General features: G+C 40.7%; 1 protein-coding gene across 2 annotated transcripts in view; it reads right to left on the reverse strand.

Moving 5' to 3' along the window:
* Window positions 1-5029: 5029 nt before the first annotated feature.
* The window catches only part of LOC143362224 (protein tipE-like), a 34816-nt gene continuing 17720 nt past the window's right edge, over window positions 5030-22125 (reverse strand). For both annotated transcript variants that reach the window (XM_076802206.1, XM_076802207.1), the window contains 3 exons: window positions 21338-21531; window positions 17893-18191; window positions 5030-5624 (listed from right to left, as the gene is read on the reverse strand). In XM_076802206.1, coding sequence (XP_076658321.1) covers window positions 5561-5624; window positions 17893-18191; window positions 21338-21531 — 557 coding nt within the window. In that variant the 3' untranslated portion in view covers window positions 5030-5560. The remainder of the gene's footprint in view (window positions 5625-17892; window positions 18192-21337; window positions 21532-22125) is intronic.

The raw sequence follows: 22125 nt of genomic DNA on the forward strand, positions 1-22125 counted from the left end.
CATATGTTTGAGTGAAATATGTATGTATATATATCTCGTGAAAAAGCTTTGACAACATTTTATTGTTAACCGCAGAAAAAGCCATATACACTTTCACACGAAATCGATCATAGTTTATAATAATATCGAAAATTTATAAGTGAATGTTGTACATAAATATAAAGACGACGATATTGCACGTTCTCGCGTGCCAAAACTGTACAAAAATTATGTCGAACATCTTTCGCAACGCTCGTTGAACAACTTATTACTCAGTGATTGTGGCATTTTTATATCCTTCGTCCCTCGTCATTCTATTTTTATTTCTTTCGTTCATCTCGTTCGCGTTCTCTTTTGTTTCTATTTTTGTATCTCTTGCGTCGGTAAAATGGCCATTATTACTTGCATTCTGGAGGTGCGTGTACAAGTTCATAGAGCTTTTCTTTGACTTCACATGAGATGCGATATATTTAAAATCGATAATCAAATACACGGCCGGAGCGGGTGGAAGGAACGATTTTTTGGTGTTTTTTTTACGCCTCTATAAATCTATCTATTCTATGTACTTTTAGCCGCGACGGTCAAGTGCCATATATATATATGTATATATATATTTATTCATTTATTTATTTATTTATTCATTCATTTATTTATTCATTTATTTATTCATATAATTTATTTATTTATTTTTTTGTATTTTACTCGGTACTTCGAACGCAGCACGCACATTCGTTTTCTTCAATTTTTTACTTCCATTTTCATATCGCGAATTATTATTGATTAACAACAGCGATTACATATTTAGACGTTGCGTGCTCCATTGTAAATGTCTATTCTTTATATAATGTTTATATATGTATTTATATAATATACCTCTTCTCTAGAATTCCTTTGCAGTGATGTTTTTAATGCGATTGATCGAATCTTCTTTTTCTTCATTTTCTTTTTTAGATCCATTCATTTCTGCTATTCATATTGCTTTATCTTGATCGCGAGAATCAACGATATATTTGACCAACAACTTGTTTTCTTCTCTGTCGTTTCATTTCATTAATTTTTCATTATTATTACTATTATTATTGTTATTATTATTAATTTTATTATTATTATTATTATTATTATTATTAACCCCTAAATCGATTCGTTCGACATTATCGACATGTCAATTATGCATTTATCATGTTAATACTTATTAAATATTCTTTTAATTATTGTAGATCACAGACAACTTGTTCTTAATCCATAAAAACAATTCAATTATTATTTCCTTCCATAGGTTCTCAATGCGTGTTTCGCATGTATGCGTTCCGTGTACGTGCGCGCATGTTCGCATTGTGAAGATGTGTAACAAATCTGTGTATTATACCGCTATGTATATGTGTTTTTTCCCCACGTGTCGTGTTTCCGTTTTCTTTTCTCTTTTTTGTACGTGAAGTGAACCGCAAATTGTAAAATGGCGGGAGATCGTGATGAATGAGATTCTGTTCTCACAAACGTTACGATACTATGATTAAATTATCTCCTATACAAACGTTATTATCGTCGGGTCAAGAACCAAATTACTATTGCCGATACAGTGGAAATCATGAACAGCTCAAAAATTAGAAATATTTTATGAATAAGCAAAGCAAACACGAATTCGACCTTTCCTTTTCTATTTCCAATTTGTCTCCCCTTTTATTTAGAACAGTGAGTTCAGTTTACGTGAATTTTTGCCCTCTGAATCAGTATACTTCGCAAATCAATTTCGCGTAGCTCTCGTCAACAATGTCTGTTCGACACATCAGCGAATTAATGATTCTGCGCAAACATGATACAAAAGTATACTCCGATCGAAGGGTACAAATTGATGTTCAATTAAAGCAAACTGAATTTGAATTATCAGGCGATCCCACAAACAATGAAATTTTTGTACATTTCCAGAAGACAGGGTGGAGAAACAAAATCACAACCATATTAGCATCGAATATTTCCCTTCAATTTCTACAATTCGTAGAATTATATGCAGGACAAATGATCGCGATTGTTTCTTTGCATTTCGCCTTTCGAAAACACGAAACAGAATTCGCATTACTCATGGGATGGCCCGATGTTAAACGAAAGCACCGCAGAAGCGCATACGTTGTGCACGAGTCTCGAAAGAGCCGCCAATTTCTTGACCCATCAATTTTCACCATCGATCTCAGGGGTGAAGGTTTGCCAGTTCTGCGGCACTCGTATCGATTCGCGCGCAGCAACCAGATTGCGAAAAACCACTGTTACACACGTTTCATCAGCTGCGCGAGCTGCGCCTCGCTCCTTTACGTAACCTCGAGCTTCCGAATTTTCGGACTCGCGATCCTCCTAGCTGTTCCGCATCCTCAATTGTTTCACGCTCTCTGCCACGTTCTCCACCGAACCGAGGAAATAATGCACCGAAATAACGACTTTCCATTTCCGCTCAGTCGCTAACGACAAACTTGACCCGAACAGTCCTCGGACCCCCGAAAAATTTCTCCAGTTTACGAGACTTCGCGTAACGAGGCTGATTTGTGTTCTTCGTCAAATCTTGCGGCAATAAATCGTTAAAAACACTGATAAATCTTCAGCTATTTTTGTAACATTTCGCTCAAGGATGTTGCGTCCCTTGAGCCCTGACGAAAGTTAGATGCAACGTTGGTAAAATGTTCCTTGTGAACACATAGCTTACGCCCGGAAGCTTCAATCCGGGCCACGAAAGTTCATCGTCGAATGTTTCACCCTTGTGACCATTTCGAGCCAAAGTTACGAACGTTCGATCCTTATCCTAATTTTCGAACAGTCGGTTTAAATGACCGGCTGTTCGCTTCGGGTTCGATAAGAAAGGTCAACATTAGTCTCAAAGAAATAAGCTCAGAAACGTGTAAAAAAATGTATACAATATGAGTCTGGCTATGGCTGCCGCGAAATAGTCAAAAACATTCGCGGTTGCGAGAGTTAACATGTAAACGGCTACTGTGGACAAAACACTGAAATAGTATTACAGTGACGGTTCAATAGAGAACAGATTTAATATTTGTCGCGGCACTGTGCTCAGCGTTTCAATGACAATTCAAGTATAATACTTGGTAAATGGATATTAAAAACCGTAACGAATACGATATCGTTTCGCTCGAACAGTAAACAGCGGTATGTTACGAAAATTCATTTATCACCTACACGTATATGTATATATCAGCGTCAATTCCGTGAACTTCGACAACTCAAGAAAGAACATACAACATCCGTCAATGAACCGAGAAATTAGATCGTTTCGTAAGCAGTGGAAGATTGTTCAAACACAAATCAGCCGCCTGTTTCTCTCTCGAATTTTCTCTCGAACGATCCTCTCTGGTGCCTCCGGTCTTGCTTATTCTTATATAAGGAGGGTCTATGTATCGCTCGGTTCCCCGCGAGTGGGATTTTCGATTGAACGAGCGCACGAGAGCATCGCCCTGCCCACACCCTGAAGAACCCTCGATCGGAAACGGTGAGAACAGACGCGTGTGTGTCGGTGCCCGGTATACAATGCTTCCGGTCGTCTACGATGCACGTGGCGAACTTTGGCGGTGTGAATGCGTCATGATCACGCAGCAAGCAGATTAACCTTAGCGATACATGGTAATTGGTAGCGGTATTTTCCCTTAAAATTAGCGAATTTACGCCTTTCATTAAGCTATCTAGTCGAATAGACGCGATCGTTCGACATCTCCTCTCCTCTTCCAGCGGGCATCAATCTTCGTGATCTTCTTTTCACCTGAGTGCTCCTCGACGAGTGAACCAGAGTCATTAACACTTGCGCGCGCGCGCGCGTGTATATATATATATATATATATATATATATATATATGTATGTACGTGTAATCGCTACGTAAGGACCGGTTTTGCCCCTCGGCGTTTTCTGTGTGTGTATGTGTGTATGTGTGTATGTGTGTATACATAGCTCAGCTAAATCGGAATCGGCAGGAATATATTTGCGTTCGCGCGACTTTCACCGCGACGGGTCGAGCTGATTTCGTGGAAGTTTCTCTGCGGGCGTGTGTGCGCGTTCTTCGGTCGCGATCGAATCGATTCGACGCTGAAGGTACGAGGGCGGCAGGCTTTTCCGCCGATAATTACCGCGAATCGACTCGCGAGAATACGCGCGCGTCGAATTAACGGCCGGAGGCTGCTCCCCGAAAAGCGGTTTCGCGATAGAGAACTGCTCGAACGAAAGGAATTCGTCTACTCGTCGCAGTGACATGAAGCCCGTTGTCCGTTGGGATAGTATAGAATGTGGCTGACAGAGTTTCGACCTGCTGCGGTTCGGGAAGCCTCCGGATAAAAACGGGCCGAAAATTTGCGAGATTACAGAGGCGGTACGACCGTTGTCTAGGAGCTCTGTTGCACAGGGTGTCATCGCGCGTCATCGTTCTCGGGTCTCGCTCGCGGTCAGCCAATCTTATACGTCTCTCCGATGATCGTGGACAGCGTTTCGCGTGGACGTAAAGCGAGTTTCATCGTGTTTTTTTTTCTCAGTTTTTCCTTTTCTTTTCTCCCGGCAACGTACAATGTTTAAACCCCTGTTTCGAACGTTCCCCTTCGTTAGAACAATTCCGAAAAGAAAAAAGCGTTTCCGAATTCGCCCGCTCGATTGCGCGCGTTTCGAGGCGTCGAGCAGCGCAGTTACGCAGTTACGGGGTGGGTCTTTCGAATGAGATTCTCCTCCCTCTCGATGTTAGCACCCTTTGTCAGGAGACCACCGAGAATCTGGCATCGGGAATATCGGCAACGAATCTGAATACAATATTTCCTGTTCGGATCCCCGCCATACGAGCCGATCGGTTCGATCGGTCAGGATGGACGAGCGAGTCCTCGACGGATTTGATCGATCGGCGGAACTCCTCGGGGGTTGTTCTCGCCATTCAAAGACGGTCGTGTAGCACGGGCGGTTATCGAGTAGAAAAAAGTCTGTCACAAAATATCGTTTATCTCTATGGATGATAATTAGCGCGCGTACGGGGACAGTTATGCGACAGCGGTGTGCGGCATTTCTTTGTTTTTTCTCTCTCTCTCTCTCTCTCTCTCTATATCTTTTAAACACTAGTTTTTTGTTCGTTCGGATGACACTCTCTGGATCACTTCTCGGTCTTCGTTATACCCGGTTGTCTGCTCGAGGAGAGAACGACGCCGGTTCTGGACTTTTATTGGACGCAAATCGACGCCCGTTTTAACGCATGTGTACATGCCGTTTTGAGCATCGTGTTCTATCTCTGGTTCAGTCCGTGATAATTCCTGTAGCTACGTTAGTTTTCTAGAGTTCGCGGTTTACTATAATTCTTGGGTTTCCTTGATCGCCCGCCCCCTCCCCCTTCGTTCTTCTTGTTAGTTGCTGAGAGAATATTGGCTGTTCGGTAACTTTAATAGGCTCCGTAGAACCTTATCCCCTTTTCTTCTTCTTCTTCTTCTTCTTCTTCTTCTTCCCCTACTCGATTCTATCTTGCTCTCTTCAACTTCTCCGTTCCTCCGTTTCCTCTCGTTCCCGTTCTTGGGTGACTTTAGTGCGGTTTCCACGAGATGTTGTTCAGACCTTGAAAGTGCCGCTTCAGACTGCCGCCGTCGGCCCAGGAAGAGTTGAGATACTCGTCGTCATCGGCTTGCTCGAGTTTCTGGAACAAGCGTATCGATGCTGGTCAATAGGGCGTGACAATTTTCGCTGTTCGGAGAACTTTATAGTACAAAGTATGCTAAAAAATATTCGGGGATATCGTGTGTGACGTGGATGACACTTTAGGACAGGCCTGGGCAACCTGCGGCTCGCGAGCCACGGACGACTCCTCCCCCTTCTCCTTATTCTCCCCACCTAACTTCTGTGGAGTGGGGATGTACATGCACACGCTCGCAGTCATGCGAGGACGCGAGAAAAAGCACGGTAAGGGGAATACGAAACAGTTGATAGTGGGGGAACATTGGTGGTGGGAGTCGTGAAGCGATAGAGGGGAAGAAGTTGCCCGGGCCTCGAATTATCGCTTTTATACGCGTTTTCAGCGATTTTTAACACATCACCTAAAAAATATCGAGTCAATTCTCTGCTTGTTGTCCTTATTTATAACACATAACACAATAGTCGGATAGTACTGCGATCATTTTTTCTTTCATATTTTACCAGTAAATAGTTTATATTTAGTATAATATTGTAACTGTAATGGCTGTTACTGAAATAAATATTGGTAGGAAATGTGTCATATTAATTTCAATGATTCACTAAATAATGTACATACTATGTAGGTGTATAATATAGCAAATCTTCGACGGCGGAGTCCGGGTCTATTTTGACCAAAATTACTAAAACATTCATTTACCTAATTAAATTGAAATGTTACATTAGAAATACCTTTATAAGAATATTGAAAAGAACTTATAAATAAAGCTGTGGGAGATCTTAAAGCAACGTTAACTTTATACTTGGTTGCAAAATTTCATTGATTCCTATTTACATTATTCCTAGCTTATCAAAATCATTGAAGGAAGAAAGAAATTTCTGTGCGATTCATACTTTTTGATACAAATAGCTTTTACTTTGCATAAAAGTCCGCAATATAGTAGATATTTAAGGGCAACAGCAATTGCCCATAATTATAATTATATTCGAAAATAATTACTTTATAAGCTCCTAATTCGAAGTGATTTCATAATTAAAATGGATCTGACCGCCTCCCGAATGAAATCAATGGAAGAAACGGGAGCAAGCAGGGATCGGGACAGCAGCTGGGATATGAAACGATTACTATATTTGTAGTTGAAGCGGCAACACCAGATGCCTTAATGTTTATCAGGCGCATGCTCTACTTGCCGCTCGCATCGAAACCAATCCACCGCGAAGCGGCAGGGTGTTATTGATCAAAGTGTACACACGTCGTTCGGTGTCGAAAATCATGAAAATTGTAGGCAGCATCGATTGTTTATTCGACTACCGACGTCCAGACTCCTGACACGGTGTTCGACATTCTTTGGGAACGTCGTCTGGGAACGAATGTGAATAAAATGAGAGTTCACGTTGATCGAATAAATCTATGCGAATCTATATTAACCAGAGAAGTGTGATATAAAACGGAGTTACAAGAAAGTTCCCAGAAGGCCGCTCTAAAGCCCAACGGGGACAGCACTATCGATCGCGCAACACTAACGAGCAATTTTGTGTATTAACACCACCATTTTAAGGATCACGAATATCAGAAATTTGACTGGTTTGTCACGCAAGGGAGTGCGAACTATTTTTGTATTAAATAACTTTCAATAGGAATTATTAATCGTCTTTGCATTTTGTTATGGAGGTTGGGGTCGTGCTCGCGAGGTTATTCTATAATGTTGCAGAATGTGACGAGAAAATAGTGACAGGATATTCGGATTGGTATGAAAGGCGGTTTTGAGATAAAAACAATATGGGTCGTTCGAGTTAACAAGACCATGGCGGTGGGGGTTAGGCCAGAATCGATGCTCGTGTCCTTGCTTAGCCTCACGCATCCCATACAAAGGTGGATTCATATCTAACGAAAACGTACACACATATAGCGTTTGCTATTGTCGAGTGGACATTGGCTTAGATATCTGTGATCTGCTATAAAGATTAGATGGGAAATGTCATTGTTCATTTATAGAAAGGAACACGTATGCCTAACGGTATAAAATATCAAACCGATACGTTGCAAGCTGTAAACATCACGTTCCGCGAATATTAAGAACATTCGAATATTTTTATGTGGTAACTTTAATAACGTTACGAGACTTTGCTTGCACCTCGTAACACTCGACAAGGTAACTCAATTTCTTTTAGTTCCTTATTGTGTAAGATGTACCAAATAATTATATAGTACACTTAGTTAACAAGAAGACGCCAAATATTGTTCAAAACGTGAACACCGTGTCGCGTACTTACTACGCATAGAAGTTAATTGGTTTCCGACACGTGTAAGCATTTCCAAAGATTTATTTGTACGTTTCGATTTTATTGTTCACACTGTTTGCACGACAACCCGTTTAACCGTGAAGTCCCCTCAAGGAAACGACCACTTGAAAGCACCGGCAGCAGTTTTTGGCAAGCCGACAACGCCATTATCTTTTCCTGCTTTGTTCGATGGGCTCCTTTCCCCGCGATTCCACTTTCTCAATAAAATGGAACAGCCAACAATAAACCTGAAGCGGGCTCCCTCTATTCTACTCCGCTTCTAAAAGCGCAACCTTCGACAATAAACCGGGCACAATGTTACACTTTATTAAATATTCACCCTGTATGCTTACAATATTCGATACAGCAAATACACCTGACCCGGCTAAACAATTGCTAATGTGTACACTATGCACATAGAACGCCGGAATGGAGCGGAATTGTAAAAAGGTGTGCAAGGTATGCGAACGGAAACAATAATCTTCCACGTTCTTTTCTATCATGCAGTTTCTAAATTGAATATCGATCGGTTTCGTCCGGTTTGTTCAAAAGCAGCACCATCTTGATTTTTGTTCAGTCGGAGGATCGTTTTCTAACGCATTGAAGTAATATCTAAAAATTAGTTCTCTCTTTATGTCAATATTGAAGTGTCCACCATCGAATTCTTCATGATGAGTGTTTGCTGTTTGTTAAATTAGAATTAATTCAATGAATATCTAATTTACGGTTTTAAAAGGTTGCCTTAGTTCCAATTTATGGAAACGATTGTTCGAACAGTTTAAAGTTCAAAGTTGGGATGATGGACAACTTTGACGATTCAAGTAACATTAGTGGTCAATATATATTATTTTGGATCTACCAAAATTAGTGAAGGAAGAAATTTCTATTTGGAATCCATTTCTTGCAATCGGTGCAAATTTATATTTCAATAAAATAATATTATTAGAAAGAAAGAAGTTCTCAGGAATCATTGTACTTATTGTTGTAAAGAAGACGTAGTAATTTATTGACTACTTGTTTTGAGAGAGCCTGTAGAAACACCGCAGTTCCGTCACAGACTGCGAGACGCCATGGCGTTCTCCTTTTCTTCAAGGGCGACTTTGCTAGACACCATGTCTCTTGTCATGGTCAAACAGCTGCTACACACGTAACAGATGTTTAGTTGTTTTAGAGCACACATGTTTCTTGTTTCTCGTCCATTTTTATTTCAATTTTTTAATACCGAACAAAAGTATTTTCACTTAAAACTTTAATTTCCAAAGTGTTCCAGAAAAACTCATTCCGTTAACTCAATATTTACTGAACAATTATTTGATTATTTAATTTGATAAGACAAGTGGGATAAATTTCCACATAAAAAGATAAGGCATAAGTATACAATAAATGTTTGTCGTTTGACTGTAGAATAAAATTGTAGTAAATTACATTTATAGTATTGTTTATAGTATTCATAGTATTATTTTTATAGCATTTACTGTATTTTAAATACAAAAGGAGTACAAAGTACAAGAACTGTTTAAATTCCATAAACTGTTGGACATATTTCACTGGATAACACAGAAATTGTTACTAAATATTATCGTCGGATTAAGCTGATACGAATTAACAATTTTATTTCGGCACTGTGACTGAAGTCAGCCATTGGTAGAAACGTTTTCTTTTTCTCGCAAGAAATTTTAAAAAATACGATTAAAACGAACGGGAGTCGAAGCGGTACTCTAGTATTTTCATCACGAGTTTTCGATAACTTTTTCATACCCGAGCCGAAAAGTGTAAGTAACGGCTGTTGTTCGAGGGGTTTCTGTATAATTCTTTTCCCGAGTCGAGGTATTTCTCATTTATGGCATAGCACGGGAAAAACTTTGGCGACCGGTAGTCTGGCGAATAAAGTTTTCTATCTCCGGCTGCTGGAACTTTTCGTGTTTTCGCGACCTAAGTAATTTTATAGTTCTATAATTTCTCGAGCAACGCCGAGAACTGATCGGTGACTCGAGCGACCATAAGCGACGCGAGAACAACATCGAAAGTTGGATATGTTGCGAAGAAAAATATATTGTTCGAATTTTCGAAGTTATGCACAAATGGTTTCGCTATTGCTAATCCCGTCAATGATTATCTATTCAGGTACCAATGTGGAAGGTCCAAGTGAAATATAAAAGCTTCCGATATTGTTAATTGTGGACCTACGAATCTCTTAATTATACCCAGAAATGAAGATTGATATGACAATTACGGCTGCAGTTGATTTGTTTGAATGGCTCTTATCGAACCGAATGCCATTTATTCGAGGTATTTATTGTTATTGTGCCAAATAATCAGCTCCTCTTGACAACAATAATTATATTGTTCGGTATCGAACAAAACAGCCTGTGACAATTGATTCGGGTCGCGTTATTGGTAGTATTGAATTCGAGAAAACAGTATCATCCCTTCAGTTAATGCATTCGCTTTTTAGAGTATCTCGAATAAGGGAAAGATGGAGATACTCGTTGCACGAGAAGGAACATTAACGGACTATATGAAATTTCGATGTATTTCGAGAGCCAATATCCAATTTCGAGGACGGAACGTTCCTCGGAACTTCGGGAACGTCCACTTATCATTTTAAAACGCAAACTTCCGTCGTTCGGGGTAATAAAAGCGGCGGGGGTTCGAAACGGAACGACCAGCGAATGTTTCCCGACGCGTCGTTTCGGGACCGCGATGAAAATCGACACGAGGTAATGCGCGAAGCGCACCGTGCAGTTGTCGCACAAATGAAAACTTGCCTCGCGATAGGTGGACAGGGGTCTCGAATTGATCCGCGATAGACCGCGACCATGTATCCGTTCGCCCATTCTGTTCCGTTGCCGATCGAGTATTGAATTTCTCGTAACGCAGTGACGTTATGATGTTACCACCGTCATTTCGATGTCAGGGAAAATGCTTCCTGTCCTCGCGACACATCGACACTGGAACCACCCCTGCCCATTGTACCAGCGAAATCATTTCCAATGGAAACAGTGTGCCCCGTGGATTAGCATGCCATAAACCGAGCCAGCGTTTAACACTTTGATCGCCAAACTAGAGACCCCCAAAATTCCATAAAATCAAAGTAAGATATTTAATGAAATAAACATTGAAAAAAATTGAATGTATGATACCGAGTAGTCCTCCTCTTGTATGTTACAGATACTAATAAAATTTGACACAATGAATATATCAACGTAAAAATTCATTTTAAAAATGCATTGCAAAAATTCATTTTTGCACAAATAATTCCGTCATATGGGTGACGTGGCAGTGAACGTGTTAATCGGCAAAATGAGTGCACAGTCTAAACAAATTTGCTCCAAAAACCACTCCTCCGTTTCTAATCGTATGTTTTGAGGATGCTCCACCTGAATGTCAGTTCTGACAATAAGAAAAACGTTTTGCCTATTTATGCGGCATTCAAACAAGTCACCGAATGAATTGTGGGTACAATTGCGAGAGGGTACAGGAAATTTTCCCATTAACCGTGCGAGACAATTACTGGAACACGTTAAATTCTGAGAGAGTGCAAACAGGTCGAAGCGCCGCGAAGTTTCCGAGGTAACGTCATTATTCTGCGTTCGAATTGCCACGAGCAAAGGCATTTGAACGCGTCCCATGCAGCCCGGTTGCATTCAATTTCTGTCCGCTTCATTCTACCGTTCGATCCTCTTCATAACCTTAACGTTAGTCCTAAAAGATGAAAAAGGAAATATTTCCTGAGATATTTCAAATTTTATTCAAGATCCACTAACATTGAAACGACGTGTCACTGCTATGTCACAAAGTTAAACGTTGAATTTTATTTAAAAAAATTTGCAACCGCGCCGATGTAAAACCTCGCACCACTCGACGACAAAGCTAGCTAAACAATGCAAAATTTTCCTCCACAATTTTTTCTCGGTCTGCGAAAGCAACGAAGCTATAGTCTGGCCCAGTTACCAGAGCCACTCTCTACAGTTATAAGAATGATTCGCCGTCCGGGGGTCAAAGGGTGTTTGCACAATTACGGGAGTCACTGTAAGTGTACTATCGTGTCGCCCTTGATGTCGCCCAACAATCGGTCTTTTCTCCTTTTGCGTAAAACTTCGTAACGGTTTAACTTCTCTCGAGTGACCTGTACAGGGTGTCCTATTTGAAGTTTCGCACGCAATTACGTCCCAAACTATAGCTCGCCGTAAAAACTATTTCAAATAAAACTTACTCTGTTGCGCGGGGAGACATCTTACGGTAGTCATAAATGCTGGACGTACTTCCGAGGTTTCAAGGTGACCTCTGTTCCCTTTTCCACAGAACTGTATCTTCTTATTTAGGTTAGCTTGTAGCCAATCCCGAGACGAATTCACCGACCTATAACACTTCTCCCAAGGTCATTCAAGATCATTTCACCTAGAGAGGATTACCGTAAGACGTCTCCCCGCGAAACAGGGTAAATTTCATTTGAAATACTTTTTACACCGAGCTATAGTTCGGAAAATAATTGCGCGGGGAACTTCATCGTCGCCTAAATTCACAGCGAACTCGGGAGTGTAGGGCACGCGCAACACTGTGAAACGAGCAGCGCAACATGCGGCGGAAAAGAGTGTCGCACACAAGGATTAAATCGTGTACGAGGTAAGCTGGTCGATCGCCGGTCAGGAAATCTCGAAGCCATAGATCCGATTCGATAGGGGCTACGGAGCTAATCGAATTCCGCGCGCACGCCGCAGTGTTTGCGCAGCCGGGTCATCGGATATCTTCGGTTTGTCGCGGGCCACCGGTGAAATTGACCGCATAATCATCCGATATCGACGCTTTGGCGAGCGTGTAGGCCGGCCTGCGATATTTATACACAATCTGCGACACACGCTCTCCCGCTCTCTCACTCTCTCTCGATCTCTTTCAACCGTGCCCGCGCGCACAAAGGCCGCTCCCGATGCCCGCGGACCTCGATCTTCCCATTCGATGCCTCGGATGCAACCGGAGGAACGGGTTTTGTGTTGCCGGCGACAGAATCCCCCGGCCATTGGTTTTACGATGATCGGATCGATAGCGAGCGAGATACCATGGGAATGGATTCGGCTTTTTACTTGCCGACTAGCGGCCGCGACGATGACAGACCTACATCTTTCGCGGAATGCGCGAAAGTGATCGAGGTCAGTGTTTCTTCGATTAATCGAGTTACCCTGCTATAGGCAGCTTACCGCTGGCATAGCATTGCGAACGGTAATTTGGCGAACTATCAACGTGAACGCCGAAGTATGCGCACCGCGACACCAGAAGTGCATACGATTGGCCCCTTTCCGTAGCCGCGATTAGGAGTTGTTTCTAATAATAATGAGCTAACAGAGAAAGCACAGTTATATCGGTCGTATATCTGTTGTCAATTTAATGCGTATATGCAGAGAACAATAGAATGAATTTTTAATTTATATTTAAATGGAATGAGTCAATTTATTGCTTAAATATAGAGAAATATAGAGAAGGAAATTTTATTTATATTTAAACGGAATGAGTCAATTTATTGCTTCAATATAGAGAAATATAGAGAAGGAAATTTTATTTATATTTAAACGGAATGAGTCAATTTATTGCTTCAATATAGAGAAATATAGAGAAGGAAATTTGATTTATATTTAAACGGAATGAGTCAATTTATTGCTTCAATATAGAGAAATATAGAGAAGGAAATTTTATTTATATTTAAACGGAATGAGTCAATTTATTGCTTCAATATAGAGAAATATAGAGAAGGAAATTTGATTTATATTTAAACGGAATGAGTCAATTTATTGCTTAAATATAGAGAAATATAGAGAAGGAAATTTGATTTATATTTAAACGGAATGAGTCAATTTATTGCTTAAATATAGAGAATATAGAGAAATATAGAGAAGGAAATTTTATTTATATTTAAATGGAATGAGTCAATTTATTGCTTAAATATAAAGAATATAGAGAAATATAGAGAAGGAAATTTTATTTATATTTAAATGGAATGAGTCAATTTATTGCTTAAATATAAAGAATATAGAGAAATATAGAGAAGGAAATTTGATTTATATTTAAACGGAATGAGTCAATTTATTGCTTCAATATAGAGAAATATAGAGAAGGAAATTTGATTTATATTTAAATGGAATGAGTCAATTTATTGCTTAAATATAGAGAATACAGAGAAATATAGAGAAGGAAATTTGATTTATATTTAAACGGAATGAGCCAATTTATTGCTTAAATATAGAGAAATATAGAGAAGGAAATTTTATTTATATTTAAACGGAACGAGTCAATTTATTGCTTAAATATGGAGGATATAGACAAATATAGAGAAGGCAATTTTATTTATATTGAAATGGAATGTTACGTGGCAAGGGATTCATGGAATTGTAAACCAAAAATTGTTGATTTCAACTCCAAACTTCACGTATAAATTAATATTGAAATGTTCTGTCTGTGCTCGCATCAAAGGGGTGAATTTTTTAGTTTTACACTGCTGAACTGCGAAGTACTTGAGGCTTTAAAATGGGTTCGGATTTATAGTTGTACGATGCTTTTTCACAGAATCATAACAGTTTAAATCTCGACTGTTTTTCGAAAATTGAAAATTGGAAGTGTAGTTTGCCAATATTTTTTCGAGCCCCGCTTCAGATATCAGCGGTTGGAAATTGGACTAACCGCGTGCTCTGCTTGAAACCGCAGTCAGCTGAGTGCTCGGTCACACGTATGCACATACACAGTCGAAAAAAGAAAACAAAGGGTGATGCCCCCGGCTACGGTCGTTTCCTTGAGCGCCTTGCCGCAATTTTTTCGCTACATTTATCGTATTTTTTTCCTTTATTTTCGCTGGGAACAGCGTGCGCACTTACCTTTATGCAATCTGGTAAATTTATGCGCAATTTTAGCTTATTTATTCCAACCAGAAATATACCAACTATGCATACGTGTCAGTCATGTTGGCTGACACGTTGTCATGAACTACTGTTTCAATAATCAGAAGTATCAGGTATGAGTGATTATTACAGTAATTATTACACTTTACAGAAACGTAACTGATTATCGTTAAAATTGGAATTAATTTGGCAAAATTACGCATAAATCGCCACCGTATTTCGTTTCAATTTATAAGTGCTCCACATTACTTTATAATCAAACTCTTTCGCATTCGTGACGATGTTGCATTGCATTAAAAAAATTATTCAGGACAAGTCTGCAGAGCATAATCGGCGAGAAAGCAAAAATACGTTAAATGCGGCGAAAATATGGCAGCAGAGCATTCAAGGAGTGGTCGACGTTGGGGTCAGCACCCTTTGTTTTTTGGCTGTGTGTATGCATACGTGTGACCCAGCGCTCAGCTGACCGAGGTTCAAACAGCTCGAGCTGGAAATTAAATGTTCTATTTTCACCTGTCATTACCTGGAAAACGAAACTTCACCTCGCGAGCTAGTAAACAGCGCCTCAGCTTGCGTTTGCTTGAGTAGCACACATGCTTGGATGGTTTTACAGTTCTCATGTATCCTGCAGTAGGCACTGTACGCGTATGATCATACACACCATTTAAATTTGCAACGATGATTTAAAGAAATATTCATTTAAAATATCAATTTTAAATATGCATACTAACTAAACCAGGTTTATCAACAATCTTATCACTCGTTTTTAGATTATTTATTAACTTTTTCATTTAATGGATTAAATATGAATGCGTATTTCTTTCTGTATTATCGCTCGACTGCGAATCTTTATGCAAAATAAACATTTTTTTAATTGTGAAGAACAGAAATTCAGCAAAAATCGATTTTCTTTTAATAATTTCAGAAACGCGGAAATAGTAAAACAATATTTCGAAATTTCTCTAATGTCATCACAGATCTGTATTTCAATTATTCATCGTGCGTAAGTCCGCAGTCTAATTACTACTTAATTTTATATATATTATAGTGAGTGCGCCTGCCCGTGAAATGAACATGAAAGCATGCGTCACAATTATTAGTAACAATGTTCACATTAAATATTAAATATAGCCACACGTATGAAAGGGACCTTAAAAAAGTATCAAATACATTTTGTATAATTTTTAACATGTTTGTCTTCCATGTCATCTGCATGACAGAAGTAATGATTCACAATTAAAAATCAATTTTTACGTTACCAGATCGAGTGTAACCTCCTGTTACGGTCTGCGAAACGCAAGAAGCGTAAAGTAAAAATTAATATCATAAATCATTTAATTTATCTAATTTTCGTGATTGCAGTGACTTTCAGAGATTATGTTTAATCGAAGCTAGTAGAGTTTGCAAAAGTCTGAAAATATTCGTGACAGCCCCTCCCCGGATCGCTGAAACTAACATCCATTTTAGTGGAAGAAGTCAATCGCCGGGAAAATTGCTCGAGCGCAATAGAATTTCGTCATTAAAACAATTACCCCGTCGGAATGAATGATTCTTTTAAATTCGCGTCTTTCTGTTGGCGGATTGACCGGAAGCCCCGCAGTGGAATAACGTGCTTTTCCGGATGCCGAGGTGAACACCACTCAAAGCCACCCAAGTGTCCCGTTAACTACGCTTATTTTCGCTCGATTGAACCCGGCTTGCCATTAGCCGTGGTGTAACGTTATTACTTGTAACGAGCGAAGCACCTGGTTTTTAGTATCCAATATATAAAATCCAGTTCGCATGCTCAGCCGATGTGCGATAAGTATACGATTTTCTAGCGTTCGATATTACAGGAAGTACAGCTTTAACGCGGAACATTATTTTCTTTAATATTTCGTAATATACCGTGGACAACTATACTGTTACAAATAAACATGAAATTTGTAACCTCATACCTGAAAGAACCATTAACATGGAAAATATGTTTTCATTCCTATTTTAATTAATAAATATCGACCGGTCAGAAATAACCGACCAAAGGATAAATTGATTTTTCTGTACAAATAATAATAAATAATACAGCAGACTCGTTTTCCAGAAAATCGAGTTTGAAAATGTAATAGACACGCGTGCTGTTATACGTACGGAAATCGGCCGGAGTGTCTGACCATAACCATCCGTTTCTACTTACTGGAATTACTAGGGCTCGCGAACCCGACGGATCTTCAAATTCGATTTTCTCGAAAACGAGACGTGAAACAAAAAAATTTTATTCCTTCTTTCCGACTTATTTCAGCGTGTAGAGTCACCACTCAGTCGCTGGTACTATGATCTCCACTGACATACTGCATATCTATCTAAACACATAGCTCGATTTTGAGAAACACTTTTTCCTATAACTTTTTCCAATAATAATTTAGGAACTAGTTGAGCGGTTCACATAAATCAGAAGGCCCTATAAATATCAATTTTAACACGTTGACTGCCACGTCGGTCACTATTCTCCGACAAGGTATAGAATTTAATTTTTATCACAAGGAGTCAATTAAATTATTTTGATCCTGGCGGTAACTGTATTTAGAGAGTGCACACAACTTTTCTGGACCTTCTCTTAATCCTTAGCACTCGAACGGCGACTGCAAGGCACCACTAAAAATGGCTGCATCATTCAAAATATTTTTTACATTATCGAATTTATTTGTACTCAATAAATTACTAAACATTTCGGTATTGTACGAGTAAATTGCACCATTTTCGTAGAAGGGCAATATAATAATAGCAATATTAAAATAGCTTCGAGTGCAAAGGGTTAATCCTTATTTACAACCGCCCTCAATTTTTGCTTATGCAGGCTATCAAGTCGTCCGACAGCAACATGTAAATTCTGTGAGAGTTTTTAGGATTCGTACATGGCAGTGAACGTGTTGAGAATGTACGTAACCTCCTTACCGAAACACAACGTACATAGTGCTTGCGTAAAAGCAATCTTGCCTATAGTCTATTCGGACATTGTCGAATGAACTATCGGGCTTATCGCCAGTCTGACGTTGAATACGAAACGATCAAAGTGAGGATGGATCGTCGTGAAATACGAAACCGTGAAAGATGTCGAAATTGACCGCTTACCCCTGAGTGGAGTACGAGTTGGATATCTCGTCTAGCTTGTCCCTGCTGACGTCGTCGACCATGGCGATTTGCAGCTGATACCCGAAGCTTGTTAGGTCTTCCCTGAAAACCTCGCTGCCGGGCGTAAGGACGCTGCTCGTCAATGGCGGTTCCCCGATGCTCCCATCATCCTCTCCTCCGTCCTCTTCCACGAGGACCTCTTCGTTGTAGATCTTGAAGTAGGCGATGGTGAGGTATATCACCGAGATTATGAAAGACGGTATCGGAATCGCCATCGCGTACACCAGATTCATGTACACCTGGGGGAACATGTCGCACGTATTCTTTCCGGGAACCAACCGCCCTGTCCCTTACACCAAGGGCTGCTTACTTTCTAGAAGTGGGAACCAACGGGTCGGGCATTTTTCGGGAACGGGTGTGTCAGAATTGGATATCTCATGGTCGATCTACTGGCAACAGTTTTGCGACTCTGTACCAATGAACGCAATACGCAACTCTAAGAATACCTTGTTTTTCCAATTCGAGCAGATTCGTTCATGTATTATGCAGCTGGAAGCACGAGTGACACTCTTTTCGCGTATCTTCTGCTGAAGTCAACGAGTGCTTGCCGGGGGTGGAAGTACTATTTTCATCATATTCTTTCATTATTTCAGTTACAAAGAAAAATAACGTTCCTAAATTAATGGCTTTTCTTTCACTCTCCAGAGGAACTGACATTACTTTTTCTAATTCTCATGGATCAGCGACATTTTGTATTCTTCCTAAATGATAAAATATTTTACGTAAAAAATTTTTATTAAGCGTGCAAGCTTCGTGAAATAAAATGTACAGGATTAATATTATTCTACGATTCAAATTTTCATACGCCTCGTTGCATTATTCCTGCTGAATTTTTAGGTCCAATCTTTCCATTTTTCCAATAGATAGAATATATATCTTTGCACAAATCGTTTTGTACTATTCGGGAACGCATCCATCGCGTGAAAACAGAACTTGATGCATTTTCGAACACGGGCTTTCGGTAGATTTTGAATGGAATCTGTTCCGAGTGACTGTGGTTCGCCGCACGAAAACTGACTTTTCCAATAACATTTCGCGATATAGTTTCGGCCCGTCAGAGCGTAGCTCGAGGGCGGCGTTAATTTCGAAAATTGACACACGTATCGTATAGAGTGGCAAGCATTTCCGGCGGATCCCTGATGTTATCGTAGCTATATAATAGCCAGCCAGCCAACCGGGCTGGATTCAATTCCGAGGGTGGAGAACGCTGGAGCGAGGGGAGTTTTCTTTTCTTCCGGGCAACGGCACGAGTTTCATTGGGCACGATGGTTTCCGTTTCCGTCATCGGGGCCCGCTTACACAACAGGCTTGAAACGCATTGTTCGTCGTCGCGGCAACGTACGGCTACGTTTCCGTAAACCTAACGGAATTTCAGTACGCCTTCTGCCCGCGCCACCGGAAAATCGTTTTCCACGTCGAGATGCTACCGCTTTTCGATTTCCCCGTTCGCTCCTCCCTTTTCACTTGGTTCGTTTTCAATTCGCACCGAATAAAACGTGAAATTAAGTTTCTTTAGAAAATCAGTACATACGTCTCATTAGCAGTACTTGCTGAAATGTCAAGCTAGATATCTTGAAACCAGCTATTCTCCCAAAGCCATTTTTGCGAAACGTATAATTGGTATATACCCTGTACAAATTACGAAAATCGAAAAACCAAATGAACTCCCACTCACAATTTTCTTAATAGCTTGATAGCCAAATTCAGTTTTGTTGTTTTGCAAACGGTCGATTTCGTTGTTTTTATTTTTATATTTAACGTTTTTGTGTTTCCGAAACCAAAGGTCAACAGAATTTCTGAATAAATTGTTCACAAGCAGTTTTAACCATAATTCAACAAATTTTTAGAATTAATGTAATATATCTCCCTCCGGTATTATTCATTGAAATAAAGTTATTGGCAAACTTCGTACCGGAAAGGAACATCTGTGACAGTGGACATCAGTTAATTGTTCAGTTTCGTTCCCTTCGACTCGTTGCAGAGGCTTCGGGGCTAACAAGTTTGCGAAAGTTAAATGCCTCCCCATCGTCGCGCTCGGTTCTCCCCCCCCCTTAGCGGAGCGGCCGGGAAGCAATTCTTCGTCAATTACTTCTTCGGGCTCGCGACTCGGAATCTATGTGTCCCAATTAAAGCAGATACGGATCGCTGTGAATAATGAGCACTGTTACGTACTTAACCATTTACGGGCGGAGGAGACACGGTTTTGGTTGCATAATGCACTATGACCTCAATAGGTACCTGCTGCAGTATCGATTCACGGGCCGACGTTTCTGCCGACAATAAACTCGTACAGAAGACACACACACACACACACACACACACGCACACGCACATATACACCCGTAGAGACCACTTTCGCGTGACTCGTGTACGTACGTGATCTATGGGCGTAAATCGGCGACGTCTAGAACACGGTAACCCGGTTACGCTCGAAACCAAAAGACACGTCAGTGCGGAGAGATTCGATTCTTAGCCTTCCTGATCGATACGATCGTCAGATCGTTCTCGAAGCTGTGCTCCCGCACCGAAATCTCACGTGCCACAAACCGATTTTTGTGTTCACGGTAAGCGTCAGATGCTTGGGCTAGAATGCACACGATCGTCAAAATCGTCAGCGAGAGCTTTTTCGAAAATCATTCGGTTCGTTCGAAAGCTAGCAATTTTTAAGTAAAACACGATTCTCCACCTGGACAACTTGCCAATTTTCCTCTGGAGAACCGGCGTCGCGTACACAATACCGATTTATTGTACTCATGGTAAGCGTTAGATGCTCGGACTAGAAATTAAAAATTAGGCTTTCCCGAAAGCTCCTAGGAATTTTCAAGTAAAAGACGTTTTTCCACCTGGCCAGTTTTCCAATTTTCCCCCGGAGCACCGGCATCACGTGCACAATACCGATTCATTGTATTCATGGTAAGCGTTAGATCCTGGGACTAGAATGCTCGTGTCTTAGGGTATCTGAATTTCCCGGCCCTTTTTAAAATAATCATTAGGCTTTCCCGAAAGCTCCTAGGAATTTTCAAGTAAAAGACGTTTTTCCACCTGGCCAATTTTCCAATTTTCCTCTGGAGTCGATAGATGCTCCCAATTCTTGAGGGAGATGTATTGGTTCGGACGAATGTTTGAAAAGTGACTGGCCAGACTATTAGGTACCGAAACATCGTACCAGTAGATCGAATTAGGGAAGGGAACAGGAGGATGGGGTTCCGCCCTCGGGGAGTATCACGAGGTAAGTGTGAAACGCAAAGTAAAGCCAATTAAATTACACACGTGGGCACGTTGTGCGGCCGCGTCCCGCATGGACGTGCGCGAGCTTCCGGGCCACGCACGGCACAGAATGTGAAACAGCTAGAGAGACAAAGATGACATAGAAAATCGTCGAGACCTGCCACATGTCGAGGTCGCTGATGACTATCCCGGGGTCCACTTTCGAGTAGTAACAGCTAAAGTTCTGCCCTATGATGGAGTACTGCCGGTAGAAAATACTGCAATTCAGCATTGGAGGGTATCCACAGCCTTTTACGTTCGGGAACAGCTTGGCCCCGGTGAAATACCACTCGGAGTCGTTGCCCATGAGACCTGCGAACTTCGCCTCGTTATCGTCCGGACCGTGTCCGCGAACAGATTTCCATATCAGAGAAAGTGGACGTTGTCAGGGTGTCTCTCACGTGTGCCAGGAATGGGAGAGAAGACAGGGAAGAGGTCAGGAAACACGTTGAAGAGAAACAGTGAGACTCGGTTATTAAGGTTCCTTAATCTAAACACCGAGGAATCTTCCTATTATATTTCGTTAGCGGGGACGTGTCGAGTGCTTTCGACTAACGCAATCGTAATGGCTGCTGTAACATCGTTCACCGCTCTACCTCCCGCGAAATTCCACTTCAGAGAACTTTCCTCTTTGATGTTCGCGAATTAGAGCAAACAGAAACTGTTTCGTCCTGCCTCGAATTGTGGCCAAATAGATTTCCAAATGATCAAATATTTGGTTTTGGGTCCCTCGAATTTAGCTCTAATTTTTGTGCGAAATGACGACGCCAGGACACAGATTTCCAGATATCACGTTATATCAAAGTTTATTAATGCCTTATAGGGCTACAGAAAAATCGAAATAAATGAAAGTTTGAAAAAGAATTGAGCTCAGGGATGCTACGGTAGAGAGTTCACCCTTTAAAA

Source organism: Halictus rubicundus, chromosome 16 (assembly GCF_050948215.1).
Source record: "Halictus rubicundus isolate RS-2024b chromosome 16, iyHalRubi1_principal, whole genome shotgun sequence".
NCBI lineage: Eukaryota > Metazoa > Arthropoda > Insecta > Hymenoptera > Halictidae > Halictus > Halictus rubicundus.